We start from the raw sequence: 17,399 nt of genomic DNA on the forward strand, positions 1-17,399 counted from the left end.
ATGTGAAAATCCTATTAAAATTTCAATTCAATCGGACGAAAATTGAGGATTTTAGAAATTTGAAAAAAGTGGTTGACCATTGGCTTATGTTGACCGTTTGACCTATTGACCTCAAAAGTATATACGATATTTTCGGACCACGAACTCTACCATTTGGTGAAGTTTCATGAAGATCGATTTAAAATTGTGACCTGTAGGCAAGTATAAGTGAGCAGACAGACAGACAAACAAACACACACACACACAAACCGGAGTGATCAACATACCTGTCAAAATTTTTTCTTTTTGCCAAGGAACAAACAGACAGACAGACAAACATACAGACTCAAATGCAATACCCTCTCCTCTGGCAAGGGTAACAAGAAAGAGCAATCAGAGATTGCAGACCCTCGTGAGGATATGTTTGTGTGGTGTATTTTGTGTGGTGTTTGTTTCGTGTTGTTCCGGATAAGGTTTGTTTTTCTATCCAAGATGGATGCCAAAGCATTTGACATATGACGTCACCATTTTCACACTATATGCAGCAAAGGTGTGAGATGACATTTGTAAAACTTCACATCGATCGGGTAAGGGCTTTTAAAGAAACACTTTTTTGAATATTTTCCTTAAATCCAATATGGCTGCCAAACCATATGACCGAGGACGTTTGTTTTTCAACATTATATCCACATGGGTAGTCGAACATATGGTTAAAATTTCACATTGATCCGTTCATTGCTTTCAGAGAACAACAATAATTTAATTTATGCAGTTTTTGCATAAAATCTAATATGGCTGCCAGATCATGTGACCTATGACATCATCGTTTTCAAACTTTACATTGTCATAAAAATGACGATTGGATCAATAAAAGGGTATTCACAAAAGACCAGAGCGGGATATCAAAAGGGATCCTTACGTATGATCATAACAGGACTCATTGCGATGTATTGCTCAAATAATACGTAAGATTATGACCCTATAGACATTACACTTAATGACATTTCCTCCTCTTTTGATGGAATGTGTTGCCAGAGAGATGACTGCATCACTACAAACCTGATTGAAATCTCTCAATAAAGGTCAGGAGTGACCATTTACCTTGGGAATAACATGGCTCATGTTTAGACCTGTGCAGACCATCTAACATTTTTGTTGCTGCCACATGCATGAAACGGTATTGATTTATGAAGAAAACCTCAAATTTCGATAAAAGGTTTCATGTGATGACGGTAATAAGAATTTCAAGCAATAAAATGACACTAAAAGAAAGATGATTCATTGTGGTTACTAAGGTCTGACAATAATGTCCCAACAAAGTAAAACTGCTATGCACCAGGCACAGGTGCTGTGGACTTAGCAAGCAGCACATACATTTTGGGATGTACATACCGTGTATGTCACATTTCACATCTCCCAGCACGGCATCCAGTTCTCGAGTGCGCCGAGTGCGGTAATGGACTTGATGTTGGGTCGCAAACTAGTAAAGCACACACCGTGGAGTCTCAAATCACGATGCAGATAGCCAGGCATTGCTAGCCCCAGACTACACAGCATTTCCTTGCCAAGATATCAAGTGTGTGGCTTCACAGTCCACAGGCATTGCAATCACAACACATATCAAACATGGAGACTTTGAAAAACGTTCTACCAATAAGGAGGAAATTTCAGTTAACAATGCGTGCAGAACTAATCTGCAGCACGATGGCTTGAAGCCATCCATCTGAGTGATGAATGAGTTGTATGCAGAGGCAAATTGTTGACTTTGCTGCAATGGAAGAGGTTAAACGTGACCAGGAGAACCTGAATCTTATAATCGTGTTTTCCCCTTGCTGATGCATTGGTAGTTTACGAAACAAGGATCTGAACAGCATCTGTTCTGGATCAGGTACCTGTTTGCAATGTAAAGGATGTTCTTGCCTCACTGCAAAATAAATATTTCTGAAGCCACTGTGATATATACAGACTTGGCATTTAATATGGAATATTTTTTTTGTGGGGGTGAACTTACTTTTCAAGATGACTTAGAACCAAAAGTTCATTGGAATTATGTTGAAATTATTCTAGATTTTGTTCATGTGACCTTTAAAAGAAACAAAAACCACATTTGACATTTTGAAGCAAATAAATTGATCCTTGAAAGTGATGTAAACTGATATCGAACTCAATTCAAGGACAGTACTGTGTTAAACTTCTGTACGTTTTCCAGAAGTATCTCTTTATTTTGCACATTAGCCCAATTTTTTTTCCAACAAAAACAAAAGCTAAATTACGACTGGGATTACGGACAGTAAAATTACAGTTCAGTACTTCGTGTAACCCCCACGAGCATTCAGGAGAGCACCAACACGTTGAGGCATGCTGTTCATGAGATTTGCCAAGGTTTGGACAGGAATCGCTTGCCATGCAGTGACAATAGTCTGCTGCAATTCACGCACAGAGGCAGGCTGCTGGTCCAAGTTGTCGATTTGACGCATTAATTCTGCCCATAAGTTCTCTATCGGATTCATATCCGGTGACATGGCAGGCCACTCCATATGCTCTACACCACGGTCAGCAAGAAAGTGTTGGATCATGCGAGCACGATGAGGCCGTGCATTGTCATCTTGGAAGACAAAGTTTCCTCGAAAGGCTGCACGAGCAAGTGGAAGCAATGTTTCTTCCAGAATGACCTTGTACTTGAACTGGTTCAGGTTTCCATTCAGAACAACCAGGTCAGTTTTGCCCCCTGCATGAAAAGCAGCCCAAACGGTCACCCCACCACCTCCAGCTTGGACTCTTGGAACTATACAATCTTCGTTGTGGGCTTCATGCACTTGTCTGCACACTCGGATGCGGCCATCTTGATGATAGACCAGAAATCTAGACTCGTCACTGAAGGTCACGTGATTCCAGTGTCTTGGCTGCCATTGACGGTGCTCTCTGGCCCACTGCAATCGGTGCTGGCTGTGTTGTCTGGTCAGGCGTGGCTTTCTCAGGGGATGCCTGGCACGATAGCCTGCTTGAACCAGTCGTTGGTTGACTAGCCTTCTGGATACAGGCACATTTGTCAGTTGCTGCCACTCAGCCCTAAGCCGATTAGCTGACTTGGTACGGCCATTGCAGACTAACCGGTGCAGCTGGCGATCATCTCTCCTTGTGGTTCTGCGTGGACGTCCTGGCCTCGGTATTGGAGTAGGGACACCCCTCTGAGCATTTCGTTTCAGGATCTTTGACACCTGACCTTGAGTGATGCCATACTGCCAAGCAAAAGCACGCTGTTTCATGCCAGAATTTCGTAAAGCCACCACTCCATGACAAACAGCATTGTCAAGTTGACGGACCATCTCCAGAGGAAGCGGCAATAACTTTTGTAGACGTGCAGCAGTTGTTTTCCACTAATACAGAACGCAACAACCCTTATACACCCGATTGTGAAGCCAATCGTCAAATGTACCTGTCCTTACATTTTGTCACGCCACCTGTGATATAATCCTGTTATTGACTTCTTGCTGCGAAAGACAGTGACATGGTTCTTTCAACAAAGACATCACCGAAGGGTAAAATAAACTCACCAGATTGATATACTGAGTTCAGAAAGTAAACCCAAGTCAAGAAAAAAAAAAATATTCCATATTAAATGCCAAGTCTGTATATATATACAAAGACCTGGTTCTACAAACTACAAATCTCTTTTTGCTTTTTCTTAAGTCTGACGGGATGACACAAAGGTAGTACACTTGTCTTTGAACTGTCTTTTCTGTGTTTGATTCTTGACCCAACTATTTAAATGATCAAATTGGTACTTCATAGACTGGGTGTTGCCTCAATGAACGTATCCTTATCTCAGGGATCTTTGTACATCCCTTAGATTGACATTAATTTGGGGAACCGTGTGTTCCCATTAGCTGGTGGATCTTACGAATATCATGCAGCATCTTACTGTAATTCACCAAATGTCTGTCTGTCTGTTACCAGGTACCGCAAAAACGGCTGAACCGATCGCAACAAAATTTTGGGTGGGTAATCCTGGGACCCTCTGGAGTAAAATAGGCTATATTGTTTTTCCAATTTTTTTCCAATTTCCAATTTTTCCAAACACAATGGAATAATATTTACCGATATGAACAGTGATGTGGCTTTATTGAAATTCTACAAATACTGTTTAGATTTTTATGACTTGCGTGTGATATGATTTAACGGATGTTTATTTAAATAGTTTAAAATAAAGAAGCCTTCAATTTCTGATATTTTGCCTTTTCATTTGGGCCTCCCAATTGAAGCCCTGCCCGTAGGGCGGGTACCGTTGCTAGTAAAATATAATATGGCTGCCAGACCATGTGACCTATGACAGTCTAAGCTTTTGTCAGTGGCAACCTGGCCAAATTAAAATAACTGCCCTAATCTGCAGCACATCCATGCTTCAGAAGTGATGCAAACAACAGGCCTAATTTGTAACAGAAGCCTGATCAAATATGGATTCACTAACAACCATTTCATACAAATGCGCTGCACAGCCTTCCATGGAAAATAACAATTCAAATGCAAACAAGGAAAACTCACCATGAAATCCAGACCTTCCATTGCAAAATTATTTATCTCCATGTCTGGAAGGCGAGGAATTGAGAGCAGGAATCCAATCTGTGAACAGCACGTAGAGGTCAAAACTACATCGGCACATATAATTTGTATAATGGTTACTATGGCATCGTTGTATGCTAATTCACTTCCTAGTGGTCCGGGCCTATAAAATCAGCAGCTTGGCTGAAAGGTGAATTGGCCAGATGGAGTACACAAACACAATGATGCTGAGTTGAGTACACCAAAGGATATCCCATAGACCTTTGAAGACTTAACATCAGAGAGGAAGGAAGGCCTGACCTGAGGCAGGTAGATAAGCCGGCAAGACGTAAAGCGATTGTCCAGGTACTCTATTTCTTCCATTGCGACCCGTGTGAGGAAGCCAGGGAGACCAAGATATGTTCTTTTTTCTTCAAGACAGTGAAGGATAAATGGTAAATGGTCACTTGGACAGACAATTCAACATTTTTCCAAATAGAATAGTGATATAGAATCCAAATGAAACTCCATACACAGTGCATTCAGAAAGTATTCAGACCCCTTCTCTTTTTTCACATTTTGTTATGTTGCAGCCTTATGCTGAAATCGTTTAAATTCATTTTCTCCCTCATCAATCTACACTCAATACCCCATAATGACGAAGAGAAAACAGGATTTTAGTAAGTTTTGCAAATTTATTAAAAAGAAAAAACTGAAATATCACATTGACATACAGTCACGCGAAAAAGTAAGTACACCCCATGTAAAGTTTTGACTTTTTCAGCATATTTCAACATACAGCTATTTACTCTTCATTTCAAAAATATTGATAGATAAAGGTGATATAATATAACAAATATCATGAAACATTTACATTTTGTAGTCCATTGTATAATTTAAATAAACATAAATGCAAATTTCACGTGGAAAAAGTAAGTACACCATTGGCTCTAATAGGTGGTATTGCCCCCTTTGGCAGAAACAACCTCAAGTAGGCATTTCTTATAACTGTCTACCAGTCTCTGACATCGACTGGGAGAAATTTTTGCCCACTCCTCCATGCAGAATTCTTTCAGCTGTGCGATGTTTGAGGGGTTTCTTGCATGCACAGCTCGTTTCAAATCCCCCCACAACATCTCGATGGGATTTAGATCCGGGCTTTGACTTGGCCATTGCAGAACCCTCCATTTCTTTCTTTTCAGCCATTCCTTGGTGGATTTACTGGTATGTTTAGGGTCATTGTCATGTTGCAAGGTCCACCTTCTGTTGAGCTTCAACTTCCCGACAGATGGCCTCAGATTATCCTCAAGCACCCTCTGGTACAATGAAGAATTCATAGTGGATTATATGATGGTGAGCTGCCCAGGCCCTGATGCAGCAAAGCTGCCCCAAACCATAATATTTCCACCACCATGCTTTACAGTTGGTATCAGGTTCTTATGGTCAAATGCTGTCTTTGGATTTCGCCAAACATGTCTTCTGGTACTGTGGCCAAATAGCTCTACCTTTGATTCATCTGTCCAGAGCACATTGTGCCAGAAGTGCTAGTCTTTGCCTAGGTGTTCATTGGCAAACTTTAGTCTTGCCCTGATGTTCTTTCTGGACAGCAAAGGTTTCCTCCTGGCACACCTCCCATGTAGATCAAATTTGTGCAGCCTCTTTCTAATGGTAGACTCGTGCACTTTGACATCAACAGTGGCAAGAGCTATCTGTCGGTCCCGTGATGACATTCTGGGGTTCTTAGAGACTTGTTTCAGCATCTTGCGGTCTCCTCTCGGGCTGAACTTGCTGGGGCGGCCTGGCCTGAACAAGTTGGCAGTTGTTTGGAATCTTCTCTGCTTGTAGATGATCTTCCGGACAGTCGAATGATTGATTTCAAATTGTTTGGTGATCTTTTTAAATCCCTTCCCAGACTCGTAGGCATCTACAACCTTCTTTCTGAAGGCCTCAGAGAGCTCTTTTGATCTCGTGATGGTGACGCCACACACTTCAACAACAAAGAGCAGACCAAACTAAATGTCTGAGGTTTAAATAAGACAGGTTCCTCCAAGATCTTCTCTAACGATGTTCTAATCATTTGCACCTGAGCTGGTGCACCTGATTCTAATTTTAGGTATTTGAAGTAGTGATAAATGTAGGGGTGTACTTACTTTTTCCACATGCAAAATTTGCATTCATGTTTATTTAAATTATACAATGGACTACAAAATGTAAATACAACAACAACAACAACAACATGCATTTTAAGGCCATTTTCCCTGCAAGAGCGGGGGTTAGCCTTGCGGTCCCCATGACAATCTTCTCCATTTTGCCCTATTTTCTGCATCTCTCCTTGTTAACCCCCTTGCCCGCATTTCTTCTTCCACCATCTTTAGCCAAGTCTTTCTCGGTCTTCCCCGTCCTCTACTTCCTTCTACATTCATTTCCATCACTCTTCTCAACCAGTCACTTTCATCCTTCCTCAACACATGACCAAACCATCTCAACCTGTTCCTCTTCACAGCATCAATCACATGCTCTATTCCCATCATCTTTCACAATTCATCATTTGTCTTCCTCTCTCTCAACGACACTCCGCACATCCACCGAACCATTCGTATTTCCACCCTTTCCAGCCTTCGTTGCTGCTCCACATTCATGACCCATGTCTCACTCCCATAAATCATAACACTTCTCACACATGCAGCATACACCTTTCCCTTCAGCTTCAACGACACTCCCCTCCTCATCAGCACGCCACTCAGTTCCCGAAACTTCTTCCATGCACATCTCACTCTAGCAACCGTTGCCGAGTCTGATCCACCTTCTCCATTCAGCATGTCTCCGAGGTAGCAAAATGTTTTCACACCTTCCAGCTTCAGGCCGCCTCCAAGATCCAACTCAACATTTCCTCCATCTGCAGCTCCCTCTGTGCACACCTTACATTTGAATGTAGCTGCCACACTGGTTAATGACCCTCTCAGACCACTGCATTTTTGAAGAACCCACTCAGCGCACATTGTACATTGAATGGAGTTCACTCCGACACCCTTCCTGCACACAGCACATGGCCACTTCCTAGTTCTTTCCACCTCACCACATGCTTTACCACTTGCCATCACCTTCGTCTTTCCTATATTCACCTTCAGACCTTTTGTCTCCATACATTCCTTCCACTTGTTCATCTTTTCCTTCAGTCCATCCATACTTTCCGCAATCAACACCAGATCATCTGCATACAAAAACTCCCACGGTAAACCCTCCTTTACGGTCTGAGCCAGCACCTCCATCACAGCTACAAATAGTAGTGGACTTAGTACCGACCCCTGATGCACTTCCACCTTTACCTCAAACTCACCACTGCTCCCGTCCTTCGTCCTTACAGCTGTGCGTGCTCTTTTGTACATTGCCATCACAACTCTGATCAACCATTCCTCCACTTCTAACTTCCTCAATACCCATGTCAATACTTCACGTGGAACCCTATCGAATGCTTTCTCCAGATCAACAAACCCAAGAAGCAACTTCTTCCTCTTCTCCATGCCCTTCTCCTGCAACTGCCTCACAATAAAGAGCGCGTCTGTCGTTCCTCTTCCTGGCATAAATCCAAACTGCATTTCGTCGATCTTCACCTTCTTCCTTATCCTCCTCTCCAACACCCTTTCCAATACCTTCATTCCATGCTCCAATAACTTTATCGCTCGGTACGAGCCGCACTCCAGAGGGTCACCTTTCCCCTTGTATAGAGGGACGAGGGTACTCAGTTCCCAATCCACTGGAATGCGACCTTCTTTCACCACCAGATTACAGATCTCTGCCATTCTCTTCACACCCCAACTTCCTGCTGCCTTCAACATATCTCCCACAACTCCCGTCGGCCCTCCCGCTTTTCTACTCTTCATTGCTTTTATCGCTTTCTACTTTATCGTCTACTCTATCGTCTACTATTTCTACTCTATCGCTTTTCTACTTTCTACTTTATTTCTACTTCACTTTACTTTCTACTTTATTGTCGCACTCAGACCCTGGTGTTGGGCTAGGGGCTAGAGTGCCGGCTTAGGATCCTAGGATCCTGGGTTCGAATCCCGGTCGATCGCTGAATTAACGCCAGGGGGGTTGACTCAGCCTGTCATCCTTCCGAGGTCGGCAAATTGAGTACCAGTTCACTGGTAATTCCCTGTTTGTCGTAAAAGGCGACAAAAAGGGTTGGTGGCAGGAAGGGCATCCGGCCGTAAAACATTGCTTCAAAAAGGGGACCGAAAAACAACAACAACCACGGTCCCCGAAAAAGGCCAACCCCCGCTTTGCGGGGAAAAATGGCCTCTAAAGGTGTTTTTTTTTTTTTTTGCTTTTATCGCTTCCTCAACTTCTTTCTCAGTTATCTTCTCTGCCGGTCCTAAAACTGGGTTACTCTCTATGTTGCCATCCCATTCATTCTCTGTATTCAACAGCATTTCCATATATCTTTTCCATCTTCCTTTAATTCCATCTGGGTCCACAACGATTTGTCCCAGTTCATCCTTCAAGCAACTCACCCCCATCACATCACACCTCTCTTTCGCTATCTGCTTTGCAATCCTGAATACCGCTCTCTGACCCTCTTCCGAATCCAAGCGTTCTCCGAACATTTTCCTACATGTCTCCTGCGCCTTTGCTACCTCTTTCTTTGCAGCCTTCTTGGCTGCCTTATAACTTTCATGCTCTGCTTTTTCTGCTCCCGTACCCTTCGCCTTCTGCCACTCCTTGAACTTCCTCCTCTTCTCGTCAATCCTCTTTCCAACTTCCTCATCCCACCACCATGTTTCCGAGTGCCTCGGTGGTCCTTTTGTCCACCCACATACCTCACCAACGGCTCCCAACAGACTATCTTTCATTGACATCCAACCACGTTCAAGCTCAACCACATCATCCTCTACCCGACTCAGCCTCTCTTTTAATGCCTCCCTTACTGTCACCTCTTTCAACATCCACACCTTCATTCTCGGTTGGTACTTCACCCGCCGAGCTCTCCGAGCTCCTTTCACCCATATGTCGCAGACAACCAAGTGGTGCTGTGAAACAGTCTCCTCCCCCGGGATCAACTTTGTGTCCCGGAGGTGCCCCCTATCTCGCCTACGCACCATCAGGTAGTCAACAGTTGTCGTCGACCCACCTGACGTGTATGTAACAAGCTTATTATCCCCTTTATGGAACTGAGTATTACAAATCAACAAATCAGCTCCATCAGCAAACTCCAAAATCCTTTCACCTTCTCCATTTCTCACACCATATCTGTAACCCCCATGAACTCCCTCAAAACCGTCCATACTCCTTCCCACATGCCCATCTGGGTCTCCTCCTACCACAACAACTTCCTCATCTTTCACGTTTTCCATCAGCTTCTCTATCACACACCAGAACTTGTCCTTCTCTTCATCGCTCCGACCAACCTGCGGAGGGAGCATATCCCGAGATGACGTTCACCAAGAGCTTTCCAATCATCATTTTCACCATCATCAACCTATCACTCACTCTAGTCACACTCACCACACTGTCTACAAACTCCTCAGAAAACAGGACACCAACACCATTCACGCCCGCCGGGCATCCTTGCCACACAAACTTGTATTTCTGTCCCTGCCTACCCTTCACCATTCTCACACCACTTCCTTTCCATCTCGTCTCTTGCACACAACAAATGTCCACTCTTCTTCTGATCAATACTTCCACCACTTCTCCTGATCTCCCTGTCATTGTCCCTACATTCCATGTCCCAAACATCAGAAACCGATCTCCACTTTGGGCTGTACCCTGCCCATATGTAGTTGTAATTGTCATGGTTCTCTTTTTGAGGCAATGTTTTTATGGCCGGATGCCCTTCCTGACGCCAACCCTCTTAGTCGCCTCTTACGACACGCAGGGATACGGTGTACCTATTCTAACCAGGGTACACACCGGTCCAAGTCAATTCATGTAAAAGCACAAGGATGGCCGAGTCGTCCTCCCAAATACATTACACATACAAGCTCCTCCACAAGCTTGAGATCACCATTGATAACAAAGAAAAGGTTCGTTTACACTGCATGTTAAGTAGCTAAGATGGCCAGGCGTACAGAATGTAAATGCAACACTTTCAAAAGTGAAATCCTCAGTGAGAAGCACTCGGAGCCCTCAAGCACGTCGTGTAAACGAGCCTCAGGAGGCTGGAAAGGAGGCCTCAAGCACGTCGTGCAAACGAGCCTCAGGAAGCAGGAAAGGAGGCCTCAAGCATGTCGTGCAAACGAGCCTCAGGTTAGCAGGAAAGGAGGCCTCAAGCACGTCGTGCAAACAAGCCTCAGGAAGCAGGAAAGGAGGCCTCAAGCACGTCGTGCAAACGAGCCTCAGGAAGCAAGAAAGGAGGCCTCAAGCACGTCGTGCAAACGAGCCTCAGGAAGCAGGAAAGGAGGCCTCAAGCACGTCGTGCAAACGAGCCTCAGGAAGCAGGAAAGGAAGGACTACAAAATGTAAATGTTTCATGATATTTGTTATATTATATCACCTTTATCTATCAATATTGTTGAAATTAAGATCAAATAGCTGTATGTTGAAATATGTTGAAAAAGTCCAAACTTTACATGGGGTGTACTTACTTTTTCACGTGACTGTACATATTCAGACCCTTAACTCAGTACTTAGTTGAAGCACCTATGGCAGCGATTACAGCCTCGAGTCTTCTTGGGTATGACATGACAAGCTTTGCACACCTGGATTTGGGGATTTTCTGCCATTCTTCTCTGCAGATCCTTTCAAGCTCTGTCAGTTTGGATGGGGACCTTTGGTGCACAGCCATTTTCAGGTCTCTCCAGAGATGTTCGATTGGTTTCAAGTCAGGGCTCTGGCTGGGCCACTCAAGGACCTTCACAGAGTTGTCCCTAAGCCACTCCTGCATTGTCTTGGCTGTGTACTTAGGGTCATTGTCCTGTTGGAAGGTGAACCTTCGGCCCAGTCTGAGGTCCTGAGCGCTCTGTTTCAGGATTTCATTAAGGATATCTCTGTACTTTGCTCCGTTCATTGTTCCCTCAACCCTGACCAGTCCCCCAGTCCCTGCTGCTGAAAAACACCCCCACAGCATGATGCTGCCACCACCATGCTTCACCGTTGGGATGGTATTGGGCAGGTGATGAGGGGTGCCTGGTTTCTTCCAGACATGACGCTGAGAATTGAGGCCAAACAGTTCAATCTTGGTTTCATCGGAGCAGAGAATCTTGTTTCTCACAGTCTGAGAGTCCTTTAGGTGCTTTTTTGCAAACTCCAAGCGGGCTTTCATGTGTCTTTCACCGAGGAGCGGCTTCTGTCTGGCCACACTGCCATAAAGCCCAGATCGGTGGAGTGTTGCAGTGATGGTTGTCCTTCTGGAAGTTTCTCCCATCTCCACACAGGATCTCTGGAGCTCAGCCAGAGTGACCATCGGGTTCTTCGTCACCTCTCTTACCAAGGCCCTTCTCCCCCGATTGCTCAGTTTGGCCGGGCGGCCAGCTCTAGGAAGAGTCGTCGTTGTTCCAAACTTCTTCCATTTAAGAATTATGAGGCCTCATGATCTCATGGCTTGGACAAAACCATAAATAGACATTAGTGCAGTTTTTATAAGAATGACAACAAATTACTAGGATGTTTAACACAGGAGGCTGCCATTTGGCAGCTCTTGGGAACCTTCAATGCAGCAGAGATTTTTTTGTAGGCTTCCCCAGTTCTGTGCGTCGACACAATCCTGTCTCTGAGCTCTGCAGGCAGTTCCTTCGACCTCATCGCTTGGTTTTTGCTCTGATATGCATTGTCAGCTGTGAGACCTTATATAGACAGGTGTGTGCCTTTCCAAATCATGTCCAATCAATTGAATTTACCACAGGTGGACTCCAATCAAGGTGTAGAAACATCTCAAAGATGATCAAGAGAAATGGGAGGCACCTGAGCTAAATTTCAAGTGTCATAACAAAGGGTCTGAATACTTATGTCAATGTGATATTTCAGTTTTTTCTTTTTAATAAATTTGTAAAACTTTCTAAAATCCTGTTTTCTTTTTGTCATTATGGGGTATTGAGTGTGGATTGATGAGGGAAAAATGAATTTAAACGATTTCAACATAAGGCTGCAACATAACAAAATGTGAAAAAAGTGAAGGGGTCTGAATACTTTCTGAATGCACTGTACTGTATACGTAAACTCCACTTGGATTTATATCCAAAGCTCATTACAGACTGGGGGAAAATCTATGCAGGACAAAACCATAAATAGACATTAGTGCAGTTTTTATAAGAATGACAACAAATTACTAGGATGTTTAACACAGGAGGCTGCCATTTGGCCCATCATGCTGATGCTACATCAATACCACATTGATCCAATCCAACTTGTGTAGAAGAGTGAGAGTTGGGATGGAGGAGTGGGGAGAACAGTGATAAAAGCTATTAAAAAAAAGAATAATCACTGCATGACTTTCATATCACGGTGGTGATTGGCTGAATTATGTTGCCATGGCAACCATCTTCGTAACTTATCTTGTGTGCATGGTATTTCGAAAACCGTTCAAGATTTAGCTCTCATATTACACAGGTATACCCCTCACCTATTCATCACCACCACAATTACACAGATCCTCACTCAAAAGGTGGGCGACCTAGAGCATCAGCTCGTTTATTTTTTTTTTTTTGATAGAGGTTTATCTTAGCAAGATAAACAATGTACACTCTATTACTACTACTAAAACTACTACTACTCTTTGTCCATTGGATGCATATTACTACTACTGGTATTATCATCACCTGGTACACATGTACAATAATAATAATAATAATAATAATACATTTATTTTATATAGCGCTTTTCAAGAAGCCCAAAGACGCTTTGACAGAGTACAAAAAACAAGTGCAAAAAGACAAAAATCAATAGGTAAATAATCAAAGCAAAAGGAAGGAGAAGGAGAAGAGATAGTCAGGGGTTAAATGCTGTGGGTTAAATGTTGAATGCAGTGTTGAACAAGTGGGTCTTGAGTGATGTTTTGAATGTGGTGAGTGAGGAGTCTCTGATGGTGTGAGGTAGTGAGTTCCAGAGGGTGGGTGCAGCGATGGAGAAGGCCCTGTCCCCCCAGGATCTGAATTTGGTCCGGATGGGGGGGGGGGGGGGGGGTGGGGGGGGTCAGGAGGTTGGTACCAGCAGAGCGGAGGTTGCGGGTGGGAGATATTGATGTTTCCAAATATGGAAACAATGTTTCCAGATACCTCATTGTCCCCCATCGCACCGCGGAGCGACAGGGGGACTATGGTTTTCCCCTCCGTCCGTGTGTGTGCGTCCGTAAGCAAAGGACCGAATTCTAATTTTGTGTGTGGGTGCAACCCACGTCAAAATCCAAGATGGCCGCCGCCATGTATGTCTGAACCTTGTGAGCGGAATATCTTGAAAAATAAGCGAAGTACCAACTTCTAATCTGGTGTGTCGGTGTATCTAGGCATAAGGAAGAACGCCATTGAAAATTGGGTCGCCACGTCAAAATCCAAGATGGCCGCCACAATATATATGTCTGAACCTTGCGAGCGAAATATCTTGAAAAATAAACGAACTACTAACTTCTAATCTGGTGTGTGAGTGTATCTAAGCATAAGGGAGAACAACAACTACAACAACAACAGGCATTTTAAGGCCATTTTCCCTGCTCGAGCGGGAGTTAGCCTTGCGGTCCCCATGACAATGTTCCCCATTTTGCCCTATTTTCTGCATCTCCCCTTGTTAACCCCCTTGCCTGCATTTCTTCTTCCACCATCTATAGCCAAGTCTTTCTCGGTCTCCCCCATCCTCTACTTCCTTCTACATTCATTTCCATCACTCTTCTCAACCAGTCACTTCCATCCTTCCTCAACACATGACCAAACCATCTCAACCTGTTCCTCTTCACAGCATCAATCACAGGCTCTATTCCCATTCTATATTTCACTCTATCTCCCTGCATAAGGGAGAACGCTATTTAAAATTGGGTCGCCACGTCAAAATCCAAGATGGCCGCATTGCATCTTCCACTTTGTCAACTCACATCACTTCACCGACGGGGGACCTAGGCATAACGCTTGTTCCACTTTAAATCTCCACTCTTTCTGTTGCCACTACCTTTCTCGGGAGACCATTCCATGTACTGTATATAATTAAGTACTCAGACATAAAGAACCCTGGCTTCCGACTGTCCTAATTCTCCTCTTCTTCACTTTCAAGATGTGGCCCCTGGCCCGGTCACTGCAATTCTGCTGAAAACCTCTTCTGTACTTATTTTGTCGATACACCTCTTTGCATGAAACATCTCTATTAGATCCTCTCACAATCAACTCGTTTTCAAATGCAAAAAGTTTTGTCTCCTTCAAGCACTCCACATAACTACTTACGATAGCCAACTATAAAATAAATCCCCGTCGCTGTAAACTGACCCCTCGATATGGCTTCTTGCCACATATGAGGAAGCTGCATCCTTCCTCATATGTGACAAGGAAAACTGCACACAATATTAGAGGTAAGTACTCAATTAATTTCTTAAGTGTTTTTTTTTTTTTTTTTTTTGTATACAAAATCGAAGCTCATGAAAGAGCTAACATTAATCACACAAAAAAAATCAAACAATCACATAAAACATATAATAAGGGGAGCGGTAGACAAGATGGGGAGAGAGGGGGAAGGACACAAACACAACATTTGAGAGCAGGGACATCGGGAGTGTTAATACTACTTCTTTAGATTTATAATATATTGTAGCGGTTACCGCTGGATGTACATAATCGCCTTGCACCAGCCAGAACACGGCCAGACGCGCCTCTCCCGGGCATGCCCGGACTCACTGTTCCCGGGCACGCCCGAACCTCCCGGGCACGCCCGGTCTCGTCTTTCCCGGGCATGCCCGCTCTCGCCTTTCCAGGGCTCGCCCAGAGCGTCCGGGCATGCCCGCTATCGCCTTTCCAGGGCACGCCCAGAGCGTCCGGGCATGCCCGCTATCGCCTTTCCAGGGCTCGCCCAGAGCGTCCGGGCATGCCCGCTATCGCCTTTCCAGTGCTCGCCCAGAGCGCCCGGGCACGCCCAGCCTCGACTTGCCAGGCCGCAGCCAAACACGCCCGGGCAGGTCCAGACTCGCCTTTCCAAGGCTCGCCCTTGATACCCGGGCATGCAAACTTCCCGACATAAATGTGTATATATATTGTTGCCCGAAAAACGGGCTTCTCAGAATACCTGAGCTGTTTTGTTTCAATAAAGCAACTCGGACGAATTCCGTCTTTGGTCGCGTCAATTCTTTCGACTCGCGTTGGAGCGCAGTTCCTTCATTGGTGACCTACCGACATGGATACGGCAGTGACGCTTAAACTGCCTACCTTCTGGGAGACTCACGCTGCTGTTTGGTTCGCCCAGGCGGACTCCCAGTTCGCCCTGCGAGGCATCACCGCGGACGACACCCGCTTCCACCATGTTGTGGCGGCGCTCGGTTCCACCACCGCGGCCCACGCCTTGAGCCTCCTCCAGCACCCGCCGGCTGCTGACAAATACGACGCGCTGAAGACGCTCCTCCTCGGCGCTTTCGCCCTCTCACCGGCAGCACGCGCACGGCGCCTGCTTGACCTGCCCGAGCTCGGCGACACGCGCCCGTCCGAGCGCATGGACTATATGCTCTCGTTGCTCGGTGAGCACTCTCCGGCATTCCTGTTCCGGGAGCTGTTCCTCCGTCAGCTGCCTAACCCGGTACGCCTCGCCCTGGCTGGCACGTTGATCACGGATTCCCGCGCCCTCGCCAGGGAAGCCAATAAGATCTCCTCAGCGGGCCAGCACATCGGCGCGGTTACCTGGAGCCCGCCGCCGTCCGAGGCGATGCCCACGACGCCCGAGCGCCCTGCGCGGTTGGAGGCCGAACTGCCGGTGCAACTGGCGGCCGCCACGCCGCACCGCCCGCTTCCGACACGACGGCCGGGGCCTCCACCTGACCGGGCGTGGTGTTATTACCACGCCAGGTTCGGACACAAGGCTCGGACGTGCCGGCCCCCGTGCACTTTCGGCAGGTCGGGAAACGGCCGGGCCGGCGTTCATTCCCAGCCATGAGCGCCGGCCACTCAGGCAAATTGCTGTTTATTCGGGACAAAGCGTCTGGACGGCGTTTCCTGTGCGACACCGGCGCCCAACTGAGCGTCATACCTGCCTCCGAGCAGGACAGGCTGGACGCAGTTTGCGGCCCCTCTTTGGTCGCTGCTAATGGCTCGGCCATACGCACTTTCGGCCCACGCGTCGTCACCCGGTGCTCAACGCGCCCATCGCCCTCACTACGGACGCCTCCAACTACGCGGTGGGCGCCGTCCATGAGCAATGGGTGGACGGGGTTTGGCAGCCACTCGCTTTTTTCAGCCGGCAACTCCGGCCGAACGAGTTAAACTACAGCACGTTCGACCGCGAGCTGCTCGGGCTATTCCTGGCCGTTCGCCATTTCCGACACCTCCTGGAGGGCCGCCCGTTCACGGCTTTCGTCGACCACAAGCCGTTGGTCTACGCAATGGCTAAGGTCACGGAGCCGTGGTCGGCCCGCCAGCAGCGCCACCTCTCCGCCGTGTCGGAGTTCACCACGGACATCCAGCACGTCGCCGGCAAAGACAACGCCGTGGCCGACTGCCTTTCGCGGGCCAGCACGAACGCGGTCCACCTCGGCGTGGACTTCACGCTCATGGCGGCCGACCAGACCACCGACGCCTCGGTGCAGGCACTCCGCGTGGCGGACACGGGCCTCCGCTTGGCCGACATCCCCTTCGCGGGCACCGTCCTGCTCTGCGACGTCTCCCAGGGCCAGCCTCGCCCCATCGTGCCCGTTTCCTGGCAGCGCCGCATCTTCGCCTCCATCCACGGCCTTTCTCACCCGGGCCGGAAAGCTTCTCAGAAGCTGG

At 46.4% G+C, this 17,399-nt stretch overlaps 1 protein-coding gene across 1 annotated transcript in view; it reads right to left on the reverse strand.

Moving 5' to 3' along the window:
* Positions 1–17,399, reverse strand: part of MSH5 (mutS homolog 5) — a 247,417-nt gene that overhangs the window by 76,628 nt on the left and 153,390 nt on the right. Inside the window, exons 10-12 of the mRNA XM_078786777.1 lie at positions 4,840–4,949; positions 4,522–4,599; positions 1,372–1,459 (exon numbers count right to left, since the gene is read on the reverse strand). Coding sequence (XP_078642903.1) covers positions 1,372–1,459; positions 4,522–4,599; positions 4,840–4,949 — 276 coding nt within the window. The remainder of the gene's footprint in view (positions 1–1,371; positions 1,460–4,521; positions 4,600–4,839; positions 4,950–17,399) is intronic.

The sequence above is a fragment of the Myxine glutinosa genome, chromosome 1, assembly GCF_964187855.1.
Source record: "Myxine glutinosa chromosome 1, kmMyxGlut1.1, whole genome shotgun sequence".
Taxonomy (NCBI): Eukaryota; Metazoa; Chordata; class Myxini; order Myxiniformes; family Myxinidae; genus Myxine; species Myxine glutinosa.